We start from the raw sequence: 17565 nt of genomic DNA, 5'->3' as shown, positions 1-17565 counted from the left end.
AACGCCATCTAAACTTCTCAAGACAGTCAGTTCTGCTCAGAGATACATTCGTATAAACTACTACCCATTTGTATTGCATTTCGTTTAACATCTCACCCGGTTTCAGTCGGCTCGGGGTGCATCGTTACATCCCTATTAATAAAAATATCATAAGTGTGTACAATAAGTCAAGTCCTACCTTCTACAGTAAGCTCAAAGGACAAACTGCGTTTGATTCCTTCAATGGACACCTCACACACATACAGGCCTGCATCACTATACGTCACCGTCGAGAAATCAGGCTGTTTGTCTAGTTTACGGTTATCCTGTTGCAATTAAAAGACTTGTTAGTTTAGCATGACTAAATTAACCTAACCCAGATCTGTTAGATTCCCTGCAATCTCTTACCTTAGTCCATGTCACTTTTGCTTCAGCAGAGGCGTTCTTATCCAACGCCACCACCAAGTTTTCCCCGTGTTTCTTTAACACCTTGCCTGTAGGAGTGAGGCTTACATCCAGAACTGAAAGAGAAAGACCGAAAGTAAGAGGAGATGACAAGCGTGTATCAGTCCACTGCAGGCTGCTTTTTTGTACACCTGTCCTAAAAATAATTTAACGACTGAGGAGGCTGAAAACACGTCACATTTCTTCGCCAACTCGGAGCCCTCCTCGCACACCCCCTTATTCTTGCCTGAGCAATTGTTTTCTGTCTTCACATGGACAGCTGAGATGCCACCAGCTTTGAAATGGCGCCACACAGACGCCGTGAAATACATGAGTCTCCAAACCGAAGCGTCACTAAATCCACATTATGGAGATCATCAGGCCTTTTGAGCTGAACAGACACACACACTCTCACCTCAATGAGAATTATTGAAAGGCCAGAGTGTGTGAGCTTATCAGCGAGCTGGAGAGCGTAGCAGCTTCAACTCCAGTCAAAAACTCCTAATTAAGCTGTCTGCCTGCTGTCCCGCCCCCTTTGCTAATCCTGCTGAAGATAGATTTGATTAACATTTCGCTCTTGCATTCATTTGTACTATAAAGGAAGGAATTAATTGGAAAGGAAGAGTTTGGTGAACTCCGGCTGGCTGCTCATCTGTTCGACGGCTGAGTCTGTTTATTCAGGCTTGACTCTATAGTAACACTGGGTTTGTCTAAGCTAATGTTTTTAGATATTACACTCTGTATCTTTCAAGCCCAAAAATCAAATAAATGATGCTTAGGTGTACCTATAACTGATGGGTCTGTGCTGTAAAAAAGGTAGGCCATTTTTTATCAGGTTTTCCAAAAACTTGAGTAGAGCTTTAAGTGGTTTATTTTTCCTTCTCTACTTCCCTGGTGAGTTTCTTATTTATATTAACACATTCCACATGTATGAAAACTGGTAAAATGAAACTGAAATATAGTGAATGGGTAATATTTTTCCCAGAAAATGCTTGTGATATATATTTTTTTCAAGGCTAGAATTTCAATGCATTTGCATTTATTCATGATCCATAAATCCAAACAGTATGCTAGCAGGTTGGATGGTAATTTGCAGCAGGCTAGCAAAAATGTGTGTGCCATTTAGTTGAGAATACATGTTTTGGATTTGAATTTATTACAGTTCATTGCCTAGTAGGACAGCATGTTGCTGAAAGAACAACACAATCTATAGTGCATCATGAATGAATGCAGGCTGGTCTGGCTGTTTTAGATGATTCTTCAAGCATAATATCGCAGTAGATATTGCTAAACATCAATGTTCATGTTAAGCGTGTTTTCAGCAAACCTTGCACTTTTTTCTCAATGCCGAAAGCATGTGTCGGTTGCCAGATTGAGTAAATAAATTATAACACTGGGCAAAATATTTCCATGTTAAAAGCTCTTATTAGGGAAATTACAGTGCTTCAAAGTTAAGCATTTTAAATGCATATGGAGGCAGATACATGGAACAAAAAGTTTTCATAATATACTATACTATACTATACTATATTATAATATAATATAATATAATGTAATAATTCGTAAACCTTGCACTTGTTTTAGGTTAACACGGTAATATGCAATCATGATTAGCCAAAATCACAAAAGTTTTCAGAATGAATGATAATGCAGTATTGTATTATATTGTATTGTATTTTATTGTATTGTATTGTATTATATTATATTATATTATATTATATTATTACATAAACCTTGAACTTAGGGAACTACTAAAAGTTTGATGTGGTATTATTCTGATTAAGGTAAAAAAATATATACATATATATATACACTACCGTTCAAAAGTTTGGGGTCAGTACATTTTTATTGTTTCTTTTTTTTTTTTTTTTTTTTTTTTTTTTTTTACTTTTATTCACCAAGGATCTATTAAGTTAATAATTAAAAGTTTATTAAAAGTTAATAATAAATAATTTACATTGTTATAAAATATTTATATTTTGAATAAACACTGTACTTTTTAAACTTGTTATTCATGAAAGAATCCTGAAAAAAAAAATCACAGGTTCCAAAAAATATTTGGCAGCACAACTGTTGATATTATCCAACATTGATCATTCTAATAATAAATCCGCATATTAGAATGATTTCTGAAGGATCATGTGACACTTAAGACTGGAGTAACAGCTGATAAAAATTCAGCATTTCATCACAGGAATAAATTCTATTTTAAAGTATGTTAAAATAAAAAACATTATTTTATATTGTAAAAACATTTTGCAATATTACTGTTTTTTTTCTGTATTTTTAATCAAATAAATGCAGCCTTGATGAGCATAAGAGACTTCTTTAAAGACTATTACAAGTCTTACTGACCCCAAACTTTTGAACGGTAGTGTATATATATATATATATATATATATATATATATATACATATTTTTTTTTAAAAAAGGATATTAATGGTGCATTATTATATTATTTAATTTTATTTTTACATTTAAATTACATTTATTTTATTTATCTTTTTCATTATATATAATTTATTTATATATATATATGAATATATTGTTAGTAGTGCATTACTATATTATATTATATTATATTATATTATAGTACTTTGATTAGTGGGGAGGGGCATTACAGGAATTTAAAAAAAGCATGCCTCTTGTACTATTTCTGCCATATTTGTGAAAAGTTTTTGAAAGTTATTCCTCGTCATATGACCAAATGTTTAGAAACTTGCTATTATGATCAACAGATTTGCATAGAATGCATTTGTAAATCCAAGTCTCTGTATTACCGCTTGATTTTAAACTGACTTGTCTCTTTCCAAAATCTAAAAATATCTTTCCACATCTGTCAAATGCTCCATCAGTTCTTTCTCTATTGTGCAGGTGCCCTTAGGGAGAGATGAGAGAGAGAAAGAGAAGAAGAGTGCATCATTCATCTACTCACAGCTCACTGTGACGTTCTGAGTGGACTCCATCGCAGCATTGTCAAGCAGGGAGCACTTGTACACGCCACTGTCCGCTCGGGTAACGCTAGTCAGAGTGTAGACATCCTTGTCCGTCACAGTGACCTTCTTGCCCTAAAGAGGCCAAGAGAAAGATGGAGCTGGTATAATTAACCTGTAGAGAAGGATACAGGGCAGACAGCAGGACCCTGGAGATGAAAGGCCGGCGTGGTTGCCTTGGACACGGCCGGCGATCTCTCACCTTAATGTTGAAGTTGAAGCTGGTAGGAGGGGGGTTTCCATCTGCCTGGCATTTCAGTGTCACATCATCACCTTCCCTAATGGGGCTCTGAGAAACAACCTGTAGATTCACCTTCTCAGTAGGGTCTTCAAGAGAAAAAAAGAGAAAACAAACATTAGAGCGCCTGAGGAAGATGGCTGTCATTGCATGGATGCGGTGTGACTTTTCATATCATCATGTAGCAAGCAACTAAAAAAACATTCTCTAAGATGCCGCGCCATTCTGCGGACCCCAAGGGGCTTAAACGCCTTCATTTCCACAACCATTTGCAGTCTCTCATTCTCGCCCTCGTTTTCTCGCCCAGCAGCCACAGAGAATTTCACATCACATCTTCACCCTGAGGCACTGAACAAACCTCTCAGCATTCAGATAAGAGAAAGAGAGACACTACAGCTGACTTGGTTGCCGGCATTATGCCTGACAAGACCTAGAAAAAAAAAACATCGAATTGAGCCTGGCTACCAGCTGAGACCTTCAATTCAAGGTTCAGGACTCAAGAGATGGCTTCATGTACTAGGCGATGTACAGATACGCAGGGACCCGTGAACACGAATCCCTCAAACCAGCTGTAAAATCAAACAAATAAAGCATCAAAGCGCTAGGCACAGCATGTGTCACATCAAAACATTATCTCAGGAAGAGACAAAAGCCCCAGCACTTGACTACCAACCCAATTCGTTTTCCTCTTTGGGCTAATGTGGCAAATTCGCCCCTAGGGGGTGCTGGTTTGTGTACAAGTAGCCATGGAAAGAACAGTAACCTGAACCCACTGGCACAATAATAGACACTTTACCTGAATTGAATTTAGTGATTTAAAAGGACTAAGTACAATGTAATTATAAATTAGATGACACAAAATACTGGTACATACTGGTACTGTACATAAATGCAAAAAAACCCCAAACAAACAAAAAAATGCTAAATTGCTACACTGCCATTCAGAAGTTTGGGATCAGTAACATTTTTAATGTTTTTTAAAGAAGTCTTTTCTGCTAATCAAGGCTGCATTTATTTAGTTAAAACTACAGAAAAAACAGTAATATTGTGAAATATTATTACTATTTAAAATACTGGTTTTCTAATTTAATATACTTTAAAATGTAATTTATTCCTGTGATGCAATTATTTTAATATGCTGATTTATATCAGTGTTAAAAACAGTTGTGCTGCTTAATATATAAATATATATACACATTTTCTTGGAACCTGTGATACTTTTTTTCAGGATTATTTGATGAATAAAACATTAAAAAGAACAGCGTTTGTTTAAAAATGAAATCTTTTGTAACAATATACACTACTGTTCAAAGTTTGGGGTCAGTACATATTTTCTTTCGTTCTTTGCTTGAAAGAAATTGATACTTTTATTCAGCAAGGATGTGTTAAATTGCTTAAAAAAATTATAATAAAGACTTATATTGTGAGATATATTTTGAATAAATGCTGTTCTTCTAAACTTTTTATTCAAAGAATCAAAAAAAATATAAAAAAATATTGAAAAGTGTTTCCAACATTAATAAATCAGAATATTAGAATGATTTCTGAAGGACTGGAGTATGGCTGCTGAAAATTCAGCTTTGCATCACAAAAATAAATTATATTTTTAAAGTGTATTAAAATAGAAAACTGTTATTTTAAATGACAATAATATTTCTTAATTTTACTTTTGTCTGTATTTTTGATCAAGTAAATGGCACTTTGATGAGCATAAGAAACTTCTTTAAAAACATTAAAAATCTTACTGATCCCAAACGTTTGAACAGCAGTGTATATATAATGTAATTAATTTAATAATAATAATAATAATAACATATGATAAAAACAAACCATTCAAAAGTTAGGGATCAGTAAGATTTATTTATTTATTTATTTTTGTTGCTGCTGAAAGAAATGTATACTTTCATTGAGCAAGGACACATTAAATTGATCAAAAGTGACAGTAAAGACATTTATAATGTTCCAAAAGATTTCTACTTCAAATAAATGCTTTTATTGTCCATTCATCAAAGAATCCTATCTTAGTTTTCACAAGAATATTAAGCATCTGTTCTGAACACTGAAAATAAGAAATGTTTCTTGATCACCAAACAAATGATTTCTGAAGGATCATGTGACACTGAAGACTAGAGTAATGATGCTGAAAATTCAGCTTTGCCATTACAGGAATAAATTACATTTTTAAAAATAGTAGAGTTATTTTAGATAGTAATAATATTTTACAATATTGTGTCTTTGCTGTATTTTGATCAAACAACTGCAGCCTTGGTGAACAAAACAGAAAAATCTTACAAACCAAAATTTGTGTCACAAATGTACTGTTTAGTAAGTAGTTAGCTGCAATGTAGTTACTTACAATGAATTGGGAAGGTCTCGGGTGCTGAAAGTTGATCTGGTCCCGTCACATGCTTTGCCGTGCAGGTGAATTTTGATTCTACATCCTCTTTCCTGGCTGTGTACTGCAGACTGGAAGAGGTGCTGGACAGACCTGTGCCTGGCTCCTTGGTGATAGTAGATGTGATAATGATCGCTGCAGTCACACACAAACACACATCAGTCATTAGAGCTGGCTAACGCAGTAACTGTCACACTTTGTACACACTGGAAGTGCCTGAAACCACATTACGACAGCTTGCGTCTGTCAACACTCTGAGAATGTTGACTATCCACAAACCAATCAGCAGCGAGCTTGAGTCTTCCGCCACATTTAAAAGGGTAAGTTTCCTTTATTTCCTTGAATTGTTTTTTTTTTTTTTTTTTTTTTTTAGAATAACCAAACTGCATACAGTACATATGGTTAGAAATTAAACTTGTCAGCCTGAGACCACAAGCTGAGAAAATGAAAATATGTTAAATGTATTTCATAGCAATCAGTTCATGCTTTTTGTAAATTAATCTTCTTTATTTTAGACAGATGGGGAAAAAAGGTGGCAGAAGTAGTTCGGCAGCATATCAAAAATAGGTACCGGGTGTCTGTCATTTAAAACTGTGACATGCTTGCAGTGTAGACAGCTCCAATATGCTTACAATATGTGCAATATCTCGTTCTGTTGTGTCGCAACATGCTGCACACATCCGGTGTAGAAACACATTATTTATTGTAGTAACTAGATAGAAATATTATGCATACTTGTTGAGTTATTATATGAAACAAGTGCCTTCTCAATTGCAGAAAAGTGATTTTTAAGAGAATTAAAACAAAACATAGTGCCATCTGAAACTAAATGAATTAAAAATGATATTTTGGGGTTCGTCACCTTACCATCAATGGTTTGGACTCCTGACATTAGCATTCAGGAGTGAACAATATGACTTTACTAAAGTTTTAAATTTAAATATTAAAGTGTTAGTTCATCCAAAAATGAAAATTCTGTTATTAATTACTCACCCTCATGTCGTTCCAAACCTGTAAGACCTTAGTTAGTCTTCAGAACACAAATTAAGATATTTTTGATTAAATCCGAGAGCTTGAATGTGCAGTTGTGTTGCTGTCTATGCAGTGTCAAAAAGCTCTCGCATTTCATGAAACATATCTTAATTTGTGTTCTGAAGATAAAGTTCTTACAGGTTTGGAATGACATTAGGGTGAGTAATTAATGACGCAACTTTCATTTTTGGGTGAACGAACCTTTTAACATTTAATGTTGGTCATATAATACATAATCATTTTATTTAATGGGCTAGATATTTTAACAAATAATTAAACAATGATGAATGTTAAATAAGAGTATAATCTTTTAACTCTGCTTGTCAGCGCTCAAATTATGTCCCTTTCTGACAATGACAGTTCACCGTTATTTTGTGGTAAATAAATGGTGTGAATGGGAATTAAAACTCGTTTTAGATAAATGATCCTGTTTTGATTCATATTAATGCGATTGGTCTAGAATGAATTGGAAACGAACACACAATTTACCATGGCACAATTTAAAAAGAATTTAAAATATATTTCTATATGTACACTACCAGTCAAAAGTTTTTGACCAATAAGATTTTTTATGTTTTTTAAAGAAGTCTCTTCTGCTCACCAATCCTGCGTTAATTTGATCCGAAGTACAGCAAAAACAGTACAATTCTGAAATATTTTTACTATTTAAAATAACTGTTTTCTATCTGATTTCAAAGCGGAATTTTTAGCATCATTACTCCAGTCACATGATCCTTCAGAAATCATTCTAATATCCTGATTTGCTGCTCAAAAAAACATGTATTATTATTATTATGCTGAAAATAGCTGAGTAGAGTTTTTCTTTGAGTAGAAAGTTCAGAAGAACAGCATTTATCTGAAATAGAAATCTTTTGTAACATTATAAATGTCTTTATTATCACTTTTGACCAATTTAAAGCATCCTTGCTAAATTTAAGTATTCATTTCTATAATTTCTTTTGAATGGTATAGTGTATAATGGTACAAAAGCTTTTTATTTCAGATAAATGCTGATCTTTGGATCTTTGTATTTATCAAAGAATCCTGATGAAATCTACTTAACTGCTTTAAATATTGATGATAATAATAATTAAAAATGTTTCTTAAACAGCATATTAGAATGATTTCTGAAGGATCATGTGACACTGAAGACTGGAGTAATGATGCTGAAAATGTAGCTTTGATCCCAGGAATAAATTAGATTTTAAGATTTTTTCAAATAGAAAACAGTTGTATTAAATAGTAAAAATATTTAAAAATTAACAGTTTTTGCTGTACTTTAGATCAAATAAATGCATGCTTGGTAAACAGAGGCTTCTTTTCAAACCAATTAAAAATCTTTTGACTGGCAGTATATATCAGTTTTTCTTTTCACTAAATGACTCTGATGTGGACTCACTTTTGCCGTCGTCCACTAGGGGCTGGTTGTTCTTCATCCAGATGAGATCTGCTGGTGGGTTGGCATTCTCCACCACACACTCTCCCAACTAACACATAAACACACACACAGAAAAACAAACAAACAGTACATTTGCTTTAGTGACCATATCGCAATCTCTTATCGGCAAGAATTTGGATGAGGTTCAAGTCGGCGATACTCAAACACTTTCGGTTTCGCCTGTCTTACACATCTATTTATCGACTCATGACACAGTTTCACGATCAGAGCGTCTCATGATGTGTCATTTCCTTTAACACAATGTGAGTGTGTTTGCTAGGGACACTTCTTCGGGACTTTCCCTTTGTTGGCTCATGACCTAATGTTGGTTCATGACCTACTATAAGGTACTCCAGGTACTTTTATTCTGATGCTGCACTTGTGGCGGGTAAATCCTGAGGCAGCCCAGGGAAGATACCTTGATATACATAATGACATAATCTGTATGAGCTAAAGTAGGTGGGGTTTTAACTCTACAGTTGTGATACAGCTTTTCCATTTCCTCACTTTCTTTCTCTTGCCCTTTTCCTTCTCTCTGGTTGAGTAACGCCGCCAGAGGCCGAAGAGGCTCTGCATTAATAACACGCTGACAGGATCACATGCTGACGAGCTATCCGCCCCAGGATAGAGAGATCAGCAGAAAGAGAGAAGGGTAATAATGGCAGGAGAGCAGAGCAGACAGCAGGATGATGCATGAGTTCAGGTGTTCGGGGTGGCATGAGAAATCCAAGGTTTAGAGGAACCACGAACAGAGGGGGGACGGGGTAGGGGAAATCGCCGTACCACGATTCCGATCTCTGATAACACGCTGGACCCTCCTCAGGAACCGGACCATGATACATCACCTCTCAAGCACAGAGTGCTGCCTGAAGCCTGTAGTTTCCACTGAGCCATAGAACAGAGCAGCTGTGACTAAGCAGTTTCCTTCCTGGACTCTTTGGGGGATTCACTAAGAATGAATTCTGCCTGCTAATAGCGTTGTTTATTTACACATGCTTTCTGCATTGTTTAAGCAACCAATTTCAGTTTCATTACAAACTCTTTTAGTACTTTTGCAGAGGAAAAGTAACTGGAATTAATTAGAAAAAACAAATGCAAGTCTACTGCCAAATGATGAGAAAACCAATCAATTCAACTATTCTGGCAAAACAGTGTTATTATTGTATTATTAGTATACTATTATTACAGTATTTATTATTATTTTTAATTAGATTTTATTTTTATATTTCCTGTTTTCTTCTTTTAGTAGTTTGGTATGCTTTTGACATTTTTTGTTTTTTAGCTTTAATTTAATTTATTTCTTTTAAATTTCCATTTGAGGTTTTTTAATAGACGTTCAATTTAAACTTTTCACTTTAAGTTTTTCATCTAATATTTTATTTTATGAAAGAAAACAATTTTTAAACTTTTAGTTAACAATAACAATTGCTATTTTAGCACATTTTAGATGCGGCACAGCAAAATTTAAACAATGGGCTTGGCTACGTAAAAATTTTAAGATCTATATAAAAATGTAATAAAAAAATGTATAAATAAAAATATAAGAAATATACGTAAAAATATATATTAACAAACACAATTTATAATATATGTTATGTTCCATTATTCCATTATTTTTAATAATATGTGACCCTGGACCACAAAACCAAGTAACACGGGTATATTTGTAGCAATACCCAGCCATACATTTTATAGGTCAAAATTACTTATTTTTCTTTTATTCCAAAACCCATTAGGATATTAAGTAAAGATCATGTTCCATTAAGATATTTTGTAAATTTCCTACCGTAAATGTGTCTAAATTTGATTCACTAAAAAGAACCGACTCAAAAGTCAGTTGTAATCAATTGGACTATACTGGTCGCTCTGTATGTTTCAAAAAAAAAAACAACAACAAAAAAAACCCAACAAGACATTTGTTCATGAAGCATACTACAATGCATAACCATTGCACACTTAGTTCCAAATTAATAACTCATATGAGTCTTTTAGTCAATCAAAAACACAGTGCGACCAATACAGACCAATTTACAATTTTGTGATTTTTAGCCTTTTTTTGGTTTTTGATTTGTTTCAAAACAGTTTATAAAAGAAACTACACAGCATGACCACTAGAGTCTGATTACCAAATGAATGACTCTTAAGCTGGCTCTTCTAGTGAAATGTTGCTAAAACCCTAAAAGAACAGGCTCATAACAATGAGAAACAGACTACACTAGTCGTACTATATGTTTGTGATTCACATGATTTTCCGTGGCTGATTTTCTGTACAGAATAGCTACATCTCTGCATTCCAGACTTCAGAATTCACTCTATAAATCCCAAGATTAGCAATATGACTCTCCTTCACCTTTCAGTCATTGCCGCCATGATCACTGAAAAATGTACACAAACCTTTCAATATAACTCGTCTACAGCCTGTTTTGCTGAGAGCAACCCTCTCTTTCTAATTTACTCTTTCCAGAGACCTTCAGCTACCCTGCATTTCAACTGTATTAAATGTTCTATATTCAGAGGAGGTGCTCTTTCTTCAGTGCCCTTCCTCTTTCTCTGCCTAAGTGAGACTCGGCACTTTGAACACGACAGACCTCGGTGGGTGGCCACGGGAAAAAAAACAGTCCCATATATGCTGTATACACAACCCCAGCCTTCCCCACCCCACATCTCCGCCTCAGATCCCGGCGCCTCTGAACTACATTAAAACGAGAGAGCGATAGGGGAAGGAAATGAAAAATAACGACCCCCATCTCCATTTACAAACACCAGTCATAAGGACTGCGTGGGAAGCCTTGTATGTGCACCAAGTAGTTCAAATCAAAGCTCCTTCCTCTTCACATGCAACCGAATAATATTACTGCTGTCCTGTGTTTGAGATGCAAACTCTAGACAACATAAAAGTGGTTGTTTCCTGTGTAGCCGTGGGTGACAATCGCTCGAGCGCTGCCTAAATCAGGTGTGTACGCCCCACAGATGCGTTCGCTGATGTCCGTATCATTAGCTCTGTCTTTGAGCCGCGTCTGACTGTGATAACAGCAGGTGTGTGTCAATGTTGAGACTACTGGAGAGGCATGCTGGGTAATGAAAACAAAGGCACAGGGTTTGATCCTGCACATTGTTAGTACACTGGCTGGTTTGTGTACTGGAGCAAACACGGGATGAGGGAAACAATAGCAGCAGCTGAAGCTCTGGGTCTTAAAAGGAAAAGTATAAAGAGTGTGACTCACCTGCGTCAGTTTTCCGTTTTCCAGTTCTTTTGCTTTGTTTTTGATTACAGGAGCTGATGGTTTTTCTGAAATAAGAGATAAGGCAAACAAATATGTAGGTATGTTTGATAACGCATAGCATCAAACAGTAGCATACAGTATGAATACTGTGGACAAAATGCTCTATGCATAGAATGTGGATAGTTACATTTTTTTTATTATTTTTTTCCCCCATGGATTCTGTATATAATATTATATAATATATGATTCCAATATATATGTAGAAGTACTTGAAATGTCAACTACCCGGACAACCTACTTGGTTTGGCAAAATTTGCATTATAGTTCCAGCCTGAGCACACTGTGACTAATACTGTATCCCAAAATGCACTTGTCCTCCACTTGGCCCTCCATTTCCAGTGTGACGAGTGCACTAGAAAACCTCTTTAACTCATTGTTGATCGGACAAAAGTTAAAACAATTTTTTTTTCCATACAACATCGGATTACAACTGGATTTACCTCTTAAATGATAACTGTAGTGTACACCATTCACTGAATTTAATTCAATGTTGTAATTGTGTACGATTTCACATTTGTAAAACAACAGCAGTATTACAAAATCTAACATTAGAAAGTCTATAAATCACTCGTTTTTCTAAAGAAACACTGTCTAAGAGCAATACCAGCAGGTAAAGTTACAGTGTCTCTCTCGCCTCCCCTGAGCCCATCTTTAAAACGTGCGGTGAGTTTGGTGGGGGGGGTAATTGAGAATTAATGGGGAAGTCACGTGAGAGGAGGCAATGCCTTCATCTCAATATGATTAAATATGTCTGGTTATGATCAGCTGTGATTGGTTCAAGAGTCAAGCTCAAAACTAGCCCAATCTCGTTTATTGGGAGTCCCCAGGAAAAATTACGTTCCAGGGGGTAAAATACACATTTTACAATACAACTCTGAGTAAAATGCTGCACTCATCACTGTCACTTTCTAGTCAGCTAACCAATCTGAGTAGAGGAGGGGCAGGACTAATACTGATCACCCCGCTTGTACAATGACTGAAAAAGAATGGAGACGTTAATATTGCTTATCTCCAAGTATTTGTGTCTGTACCAGATGGAATTGCCCGACTACCATATTATTGTTATAAAAAATAATGGAGAAACATTACATTCGCTATGCTTTTGCCATTACTTAAGCAAATATTTTGTATTATAACAACCACAGTATCTCAACGAAACAAAACGCTGCACTCTCAACCACTCACAGCTAAACGTTTTCAGCCCAGAGCCTAGCATTTTTTAATTTTGTTACTAACTTGACTTATTATTTTGGAATAAATGTAAAATGCTTAAAAACACTAACATGATGAGATCCATACACAGCTCAAATAAATAGAATATTCATTACATTGTTAATGTAGAAATCTAAAAAAAAAAAAATCCTATTTTTGACAGTTTTCTGATTTGTGTGTGTGTGCAGTATATATTGTTTAGTATATGCACAATCCATTCCTAAGCACAGCCAATCTTTCTGATCTATGGTGGAATGCTGTGCGCAAATCAGTATCACTTCTATGCTATCCATCTAAAAGCATGCAACTAGATCAAGGCTACGAAAGTGGATCACCCATGTTATTCTCTCCCATATCTGACATCTCCACACCCACTTTTCAGTACAATTTGAGATCTGACGCTTACATTCGGTTTCATCATTGACTGGGGCTGTGCTTGATTTTTCCTATTCTCCTCTCTGATTTGCTCTTATTTATTAATATTTTGTGTGTGTGTTTTATTAATACTCACTGTACACTTTCACTTCCACAGAGTACTCATCTAAGTTGGTTAACGACACCACCATGCAGGTGAACACTCTTTGATCGGCCAGTGAGCCTTGGGTGATCATGAGGCTGGAGTTGGCGGCGATGCTAACTCTACTTTTGTAGCCATCCGTGGCGGACACGGTCGCCTCATCTTTCAGAGCCTGCTTCACGAGAAGATCGCCGGGAGAGCCGTCATCTTTCACCTGAATGAGATAACAGAGCCGTTAGCAAAGCGACAAACACACGTTTAGCACCTATAGAGATTAAATTAGAAATCAATATGATGATGAGAGTAGCCGTATATTGCTCGGCTACCAAGACTGGCTAGCACGGCAGAGTAACGGCCCAGATGCTCAGAGAAACACTCACGTATTTCCATTTGGTGAAAATAAGGCCATCTGGCTTGTTATTTCCATTGTTGCATGGCACTTCAATGGTCTCACCATACAGACCTATAACCGTCTGCACACAGCTCCCTGGAAAATACAAGACAAGAACATCCTGTTTTAGATGGCAGGTTGGTATCAAACAGAGCGGCTGTGAAGCATCGGCAGAAATTACTGTCAGATGCGACACGCGCGCATACACAAACATCAGGGCATTATCTCCACTCCGAAACAGAGCAACAAGAAATGGGAGGGAGGATAGGCAGCTGAGGTCTTGTTTTGATTATTCCCAAGACAAGTGCACGTTATGCATCTTAATTTTAAATTAGACGTGTTCGCAGATTCTGAAAGCACAAAAGGCACGACTCCACGCAACAGCACCAATGAATTATGTTCAAGCGGAGGTTTTTCAACACATAGCCGGTCTGGAATTCTCTCATGGGAAGTGCATGCATTAATAATTGTTTGTGCGTTAGCTTGCACGTTTAGGTACGGATTGAAATGACAGACGTGGAAGTTGAACATTGTCATGTGGAATGATAGATTGCACTGCAGCATTCCATGCCGACACGACAGCGCTGTTTGTCACTTGTGCCGATGAGCGCTGTAAACATCCAACTGTCTTACGCAGATAAGCGCTGACAATCAGCAACAGTCGATCATAGTTTGGAGCGCAGAAAAGGTTGGCGTTGTGAAACGAGACGTTATGTTTGCGCAATAATAGTTTGAAAGGAGTACGAATGTTGAGCAAAACTTAGCACTTAAAGGTTGCAGGGCCCTTTATGAATGCCTGGTGAGGTTGTCATGGCAATGAGGCCCCATGTCCACTGGCACGATAGATTTAGGTAAAGCAGTATAAGGGGTTGAAAGGTCAGGGCTGAAGGGACGTCACGGTCCGCCCACTTCCATCAGCGCTTCGTCTCCAAGAGAGACTAATCAAAGAGTCTGAACAACAGAGGTTCAAATTCTGGTCAAACCAGAGACTAGAGCTGTAGGCAACCACTCTTCCGCACGCAGTCAGCCTTGCCTCCAGGGCAATCGTTCCCCATTTTTGCAACTTTTCATTGTGATAGCAGTTTTAATATTGACCGAGGGGCTGCACTGCAGAGGATAAAAGAGCTGATAAACAGAAACAACACCAATGATATAGATTCACGCTAGAAAACACATACACACACCAATTCAGCAGAATAGGTCATTTTGAAGCACTGAGTATGGACTAATCTGCACAGAAACGACATTTCTCAATGCTGCCTCTGGATACAGGAATACTGGCATTAAACAAGCAGTCAATATGTATACAGTGGTCGACGTGCTGGCTGAAGTAATATTTCCCCCCCAAAAAATGTTCTTTCAAACCTGTGTTCTGTTAATTTGCTGTAAAGTTGCAATGTGATATAGTGTCATTGTTAGGGCTGGGCGATATAGACAAGAAATGATCACAATTTTTTTCATATCAGTTGATATTGATAACTATCACAATATAAATGTCAAATGAGTAATATCGTTTCAAATCAAGAAACTGGTTTGTGTTGCCTCATAATAACTAATACACTATTTTTTGTGCTTAAACTATACCGTTTATGCATTTATACTAAATGTAGGCTAGTTAGACTACTGTTTGTCATGTATGCTACTATGGAAGACCAATGGTTAATAAAAAAAAACCCTTAAACAGCCAGAATAATTACATTTCACCATTTAAAATTAGGTTGCTACAATTTTTACAGGTATTACTGATTTTGTATTTCTAAGAGACAAAAATGTTATATTAACCATTGGTCTTCCATAGTAGCATACATTTAGATAATGATTATCACAGTTAAAACCACAAATATAGCACCTCAGTAACATGGTAAAAATGTAATAAGGTTTCTAAATGAAAAACAGTAGTCTAACTAGTCTACATTTAGTATAAATTCATAAACAGTATGGTTTAATCACAAAAAATACTGTATTAGTTCATTACTCCTCCTTCAAAACATTTCTACACGTCTACATTAATATTTACATTCGACAGAATACCCACATTTCTGACACAATACTGTCTCGTCGCGCACAGTGTTTCTCCTGTTTGTCAGGGCTGTATCATCTGGCTATAAACCGAGTTATTGGTGTTTTTTTCACGGAATTCAAACGCTCCACACTGGATCTCAAAGCACTGTTTAGTAGTTGCGTGACCGAGACTCGTCAAAGATCTAACGTATCTGCTCTGGTAAACTCCCGCCGCGCCGCCATTTAAACTTTGATCCGAGCGGATAAACGGACCGAATGGCGCGCTTTAAATGACTAGCGCCATTTCGTTTAGCCTTTGCCGCATAAACATTATATCGAACATTTATCTAACTCTTGTTATCGTTTATCCAAGAAATTTATATTGCGCGATAATTATAGTCATTTGAGATATAAAATTGCTATTTCACAATACAAAGTGTGAAATAAAGTTGCAGTCATACAATATAGTCACGTTGCGTTGCAATTGTATAACATAAAACTACAATTATACAATATTAAGCCACAATGTGCAATATGAAGCCACAATCATGCAACATAGTCACACTGCACAAAATAAAGTTGGAATTATGAAATAAAAACTAGCAGTTGTAAATTACAAAGCTGCAATTTTACAATACACAGCATCACAGCGTATGATATAAATTCACAAATATGAGATATACACTCTCATTATACAAAATAACGTTGCTATTGACATTAAAAGTTGAAATTGTGAAATATAAAGCTGCAGTTTATCTAACAAAGTCTCATATGAAGTGGCAATTATAAAATCACATGTGAATTAAAGGGATAGTTCACCCAAAAATGAAAATTCGGTCATTAATTGCTCACCCTCATGTCGTTCCAAACCTGTAAGACCTTTGTTCATCTTCAGAACACAAATTAAGATATTTTTGATGAAATTCGAGAGCTTTCTGACCCTGCATAGACAGCAACGCAACTACCACGTTCAAGGCTCATACAGGTAGAAAGGACATTGCGAAACTAGTCCATGTGACATCAGTGGTTCAGCCATAGTTTTATGAAGGCACAAGAATACGTTTTCACAAAGAAAATAAAAATAATGACTTTAATTTCTTCTTAATTTGTGTTCTGAAGATGAAAGAAACTCTAACAGGTTTGGAACAACATGACGGTGAGTAATTAATGACAAATATATATATATATGTATGTATGTATGTATACATATATAGAAATTGGCTTCCATACATTTTTTTGTTTGTCCTTGTTGAGGTTTGACAAGACATTATTTTTTAAACTCAGAAAACTTTTAAACGCAGAAACTGGCCTCCATACTGTTTTGTTCTTTTTAAGGTTTGACAAGACATCTTCACTATGAATGGAAAATGGCTACTTCAAAATGTCCTTTTTGTGTTCAAAGGAGAATAAAAACAGCATATGGGTTTGAAAAGAAATAAGGGATGATGACAGAATGTACATTTTTGCTTGAACTATTCCTTTAAACAGACCTGGCAGTCACTCCGACTTCAACAGGTTGTGATAAATGACAGAAGTGAGACACTTTTTTCACTAAAAGCTCTGAGCTAATAATAAATCCTGTGGAAGAACTGAGATCATGACAGCCGAAAAGGACAGGTGTGGACAGCAGTGTGTACACA

General features: G+C 36.0%; 1 protein-coding gene across 2 annotated transcripts in view; it reads right to left on the bottom strand.

The window, feature by feature from the left end:
* The window catches only part of alcama (activated leukocyte cell adhesion molecule a), a 78436-nt gene that overhangs the window by 6309 nt on the left and 54562 nt on the right, over positions 1–17565 (bottom strand). For both annotated transcript variants that reach the window (XM_051120942.1, XM_051120943.1), the window contains exons 2-10: positions 13914–14020; positions 13528–13747; positions 11745–11809; positions 8482–8569; positions 6012–6185; positions 3620–3744; positions 3360–3492; positions 388–500; positions 179–305 (exon numbers count right to left, since the gene is read on the bottom strand). In XM_051120942.1, the coding sequence (XP_050976899.1) occupies positions 179–305; positions 388–500; positions 3360–3492; positions 3620–3744; positions 6012–6185; positions 8482–8569; positions 11745–11809; positions 13528–13747; positions 13914–14020 (1152 nt within the window). The remainder of the gene's footprint in view (positions 1–178; positions 306–387; positions 501–3359; positions 3493–3619; positions 3745–6011; positions 6186–8481; positions 8570–11744; positions 11810–13527; positions 13748–13913; positions 14021–17565) is intronic.

This window comes from Labeo rohita, chromosome 10 (assembly GCF_022985175.1).
Source record: "Labeo rohita strain BAU-BD-2019 chromosome 10, IGBB_LRoh.1.0, whole genome shotgun sequence".
In the NCBI taxonomy this organism is placed as follows: Eukaryota; Metazoa; Chordata; class Actinopteri; order Cypriniformes; family Cyprinidae; genus Labeo; species Labeo rohita.
Note: the sequence above shows the minus strand (reverse complement) of the source record. Positions and strands in the feature narration are given on the sequence as shown.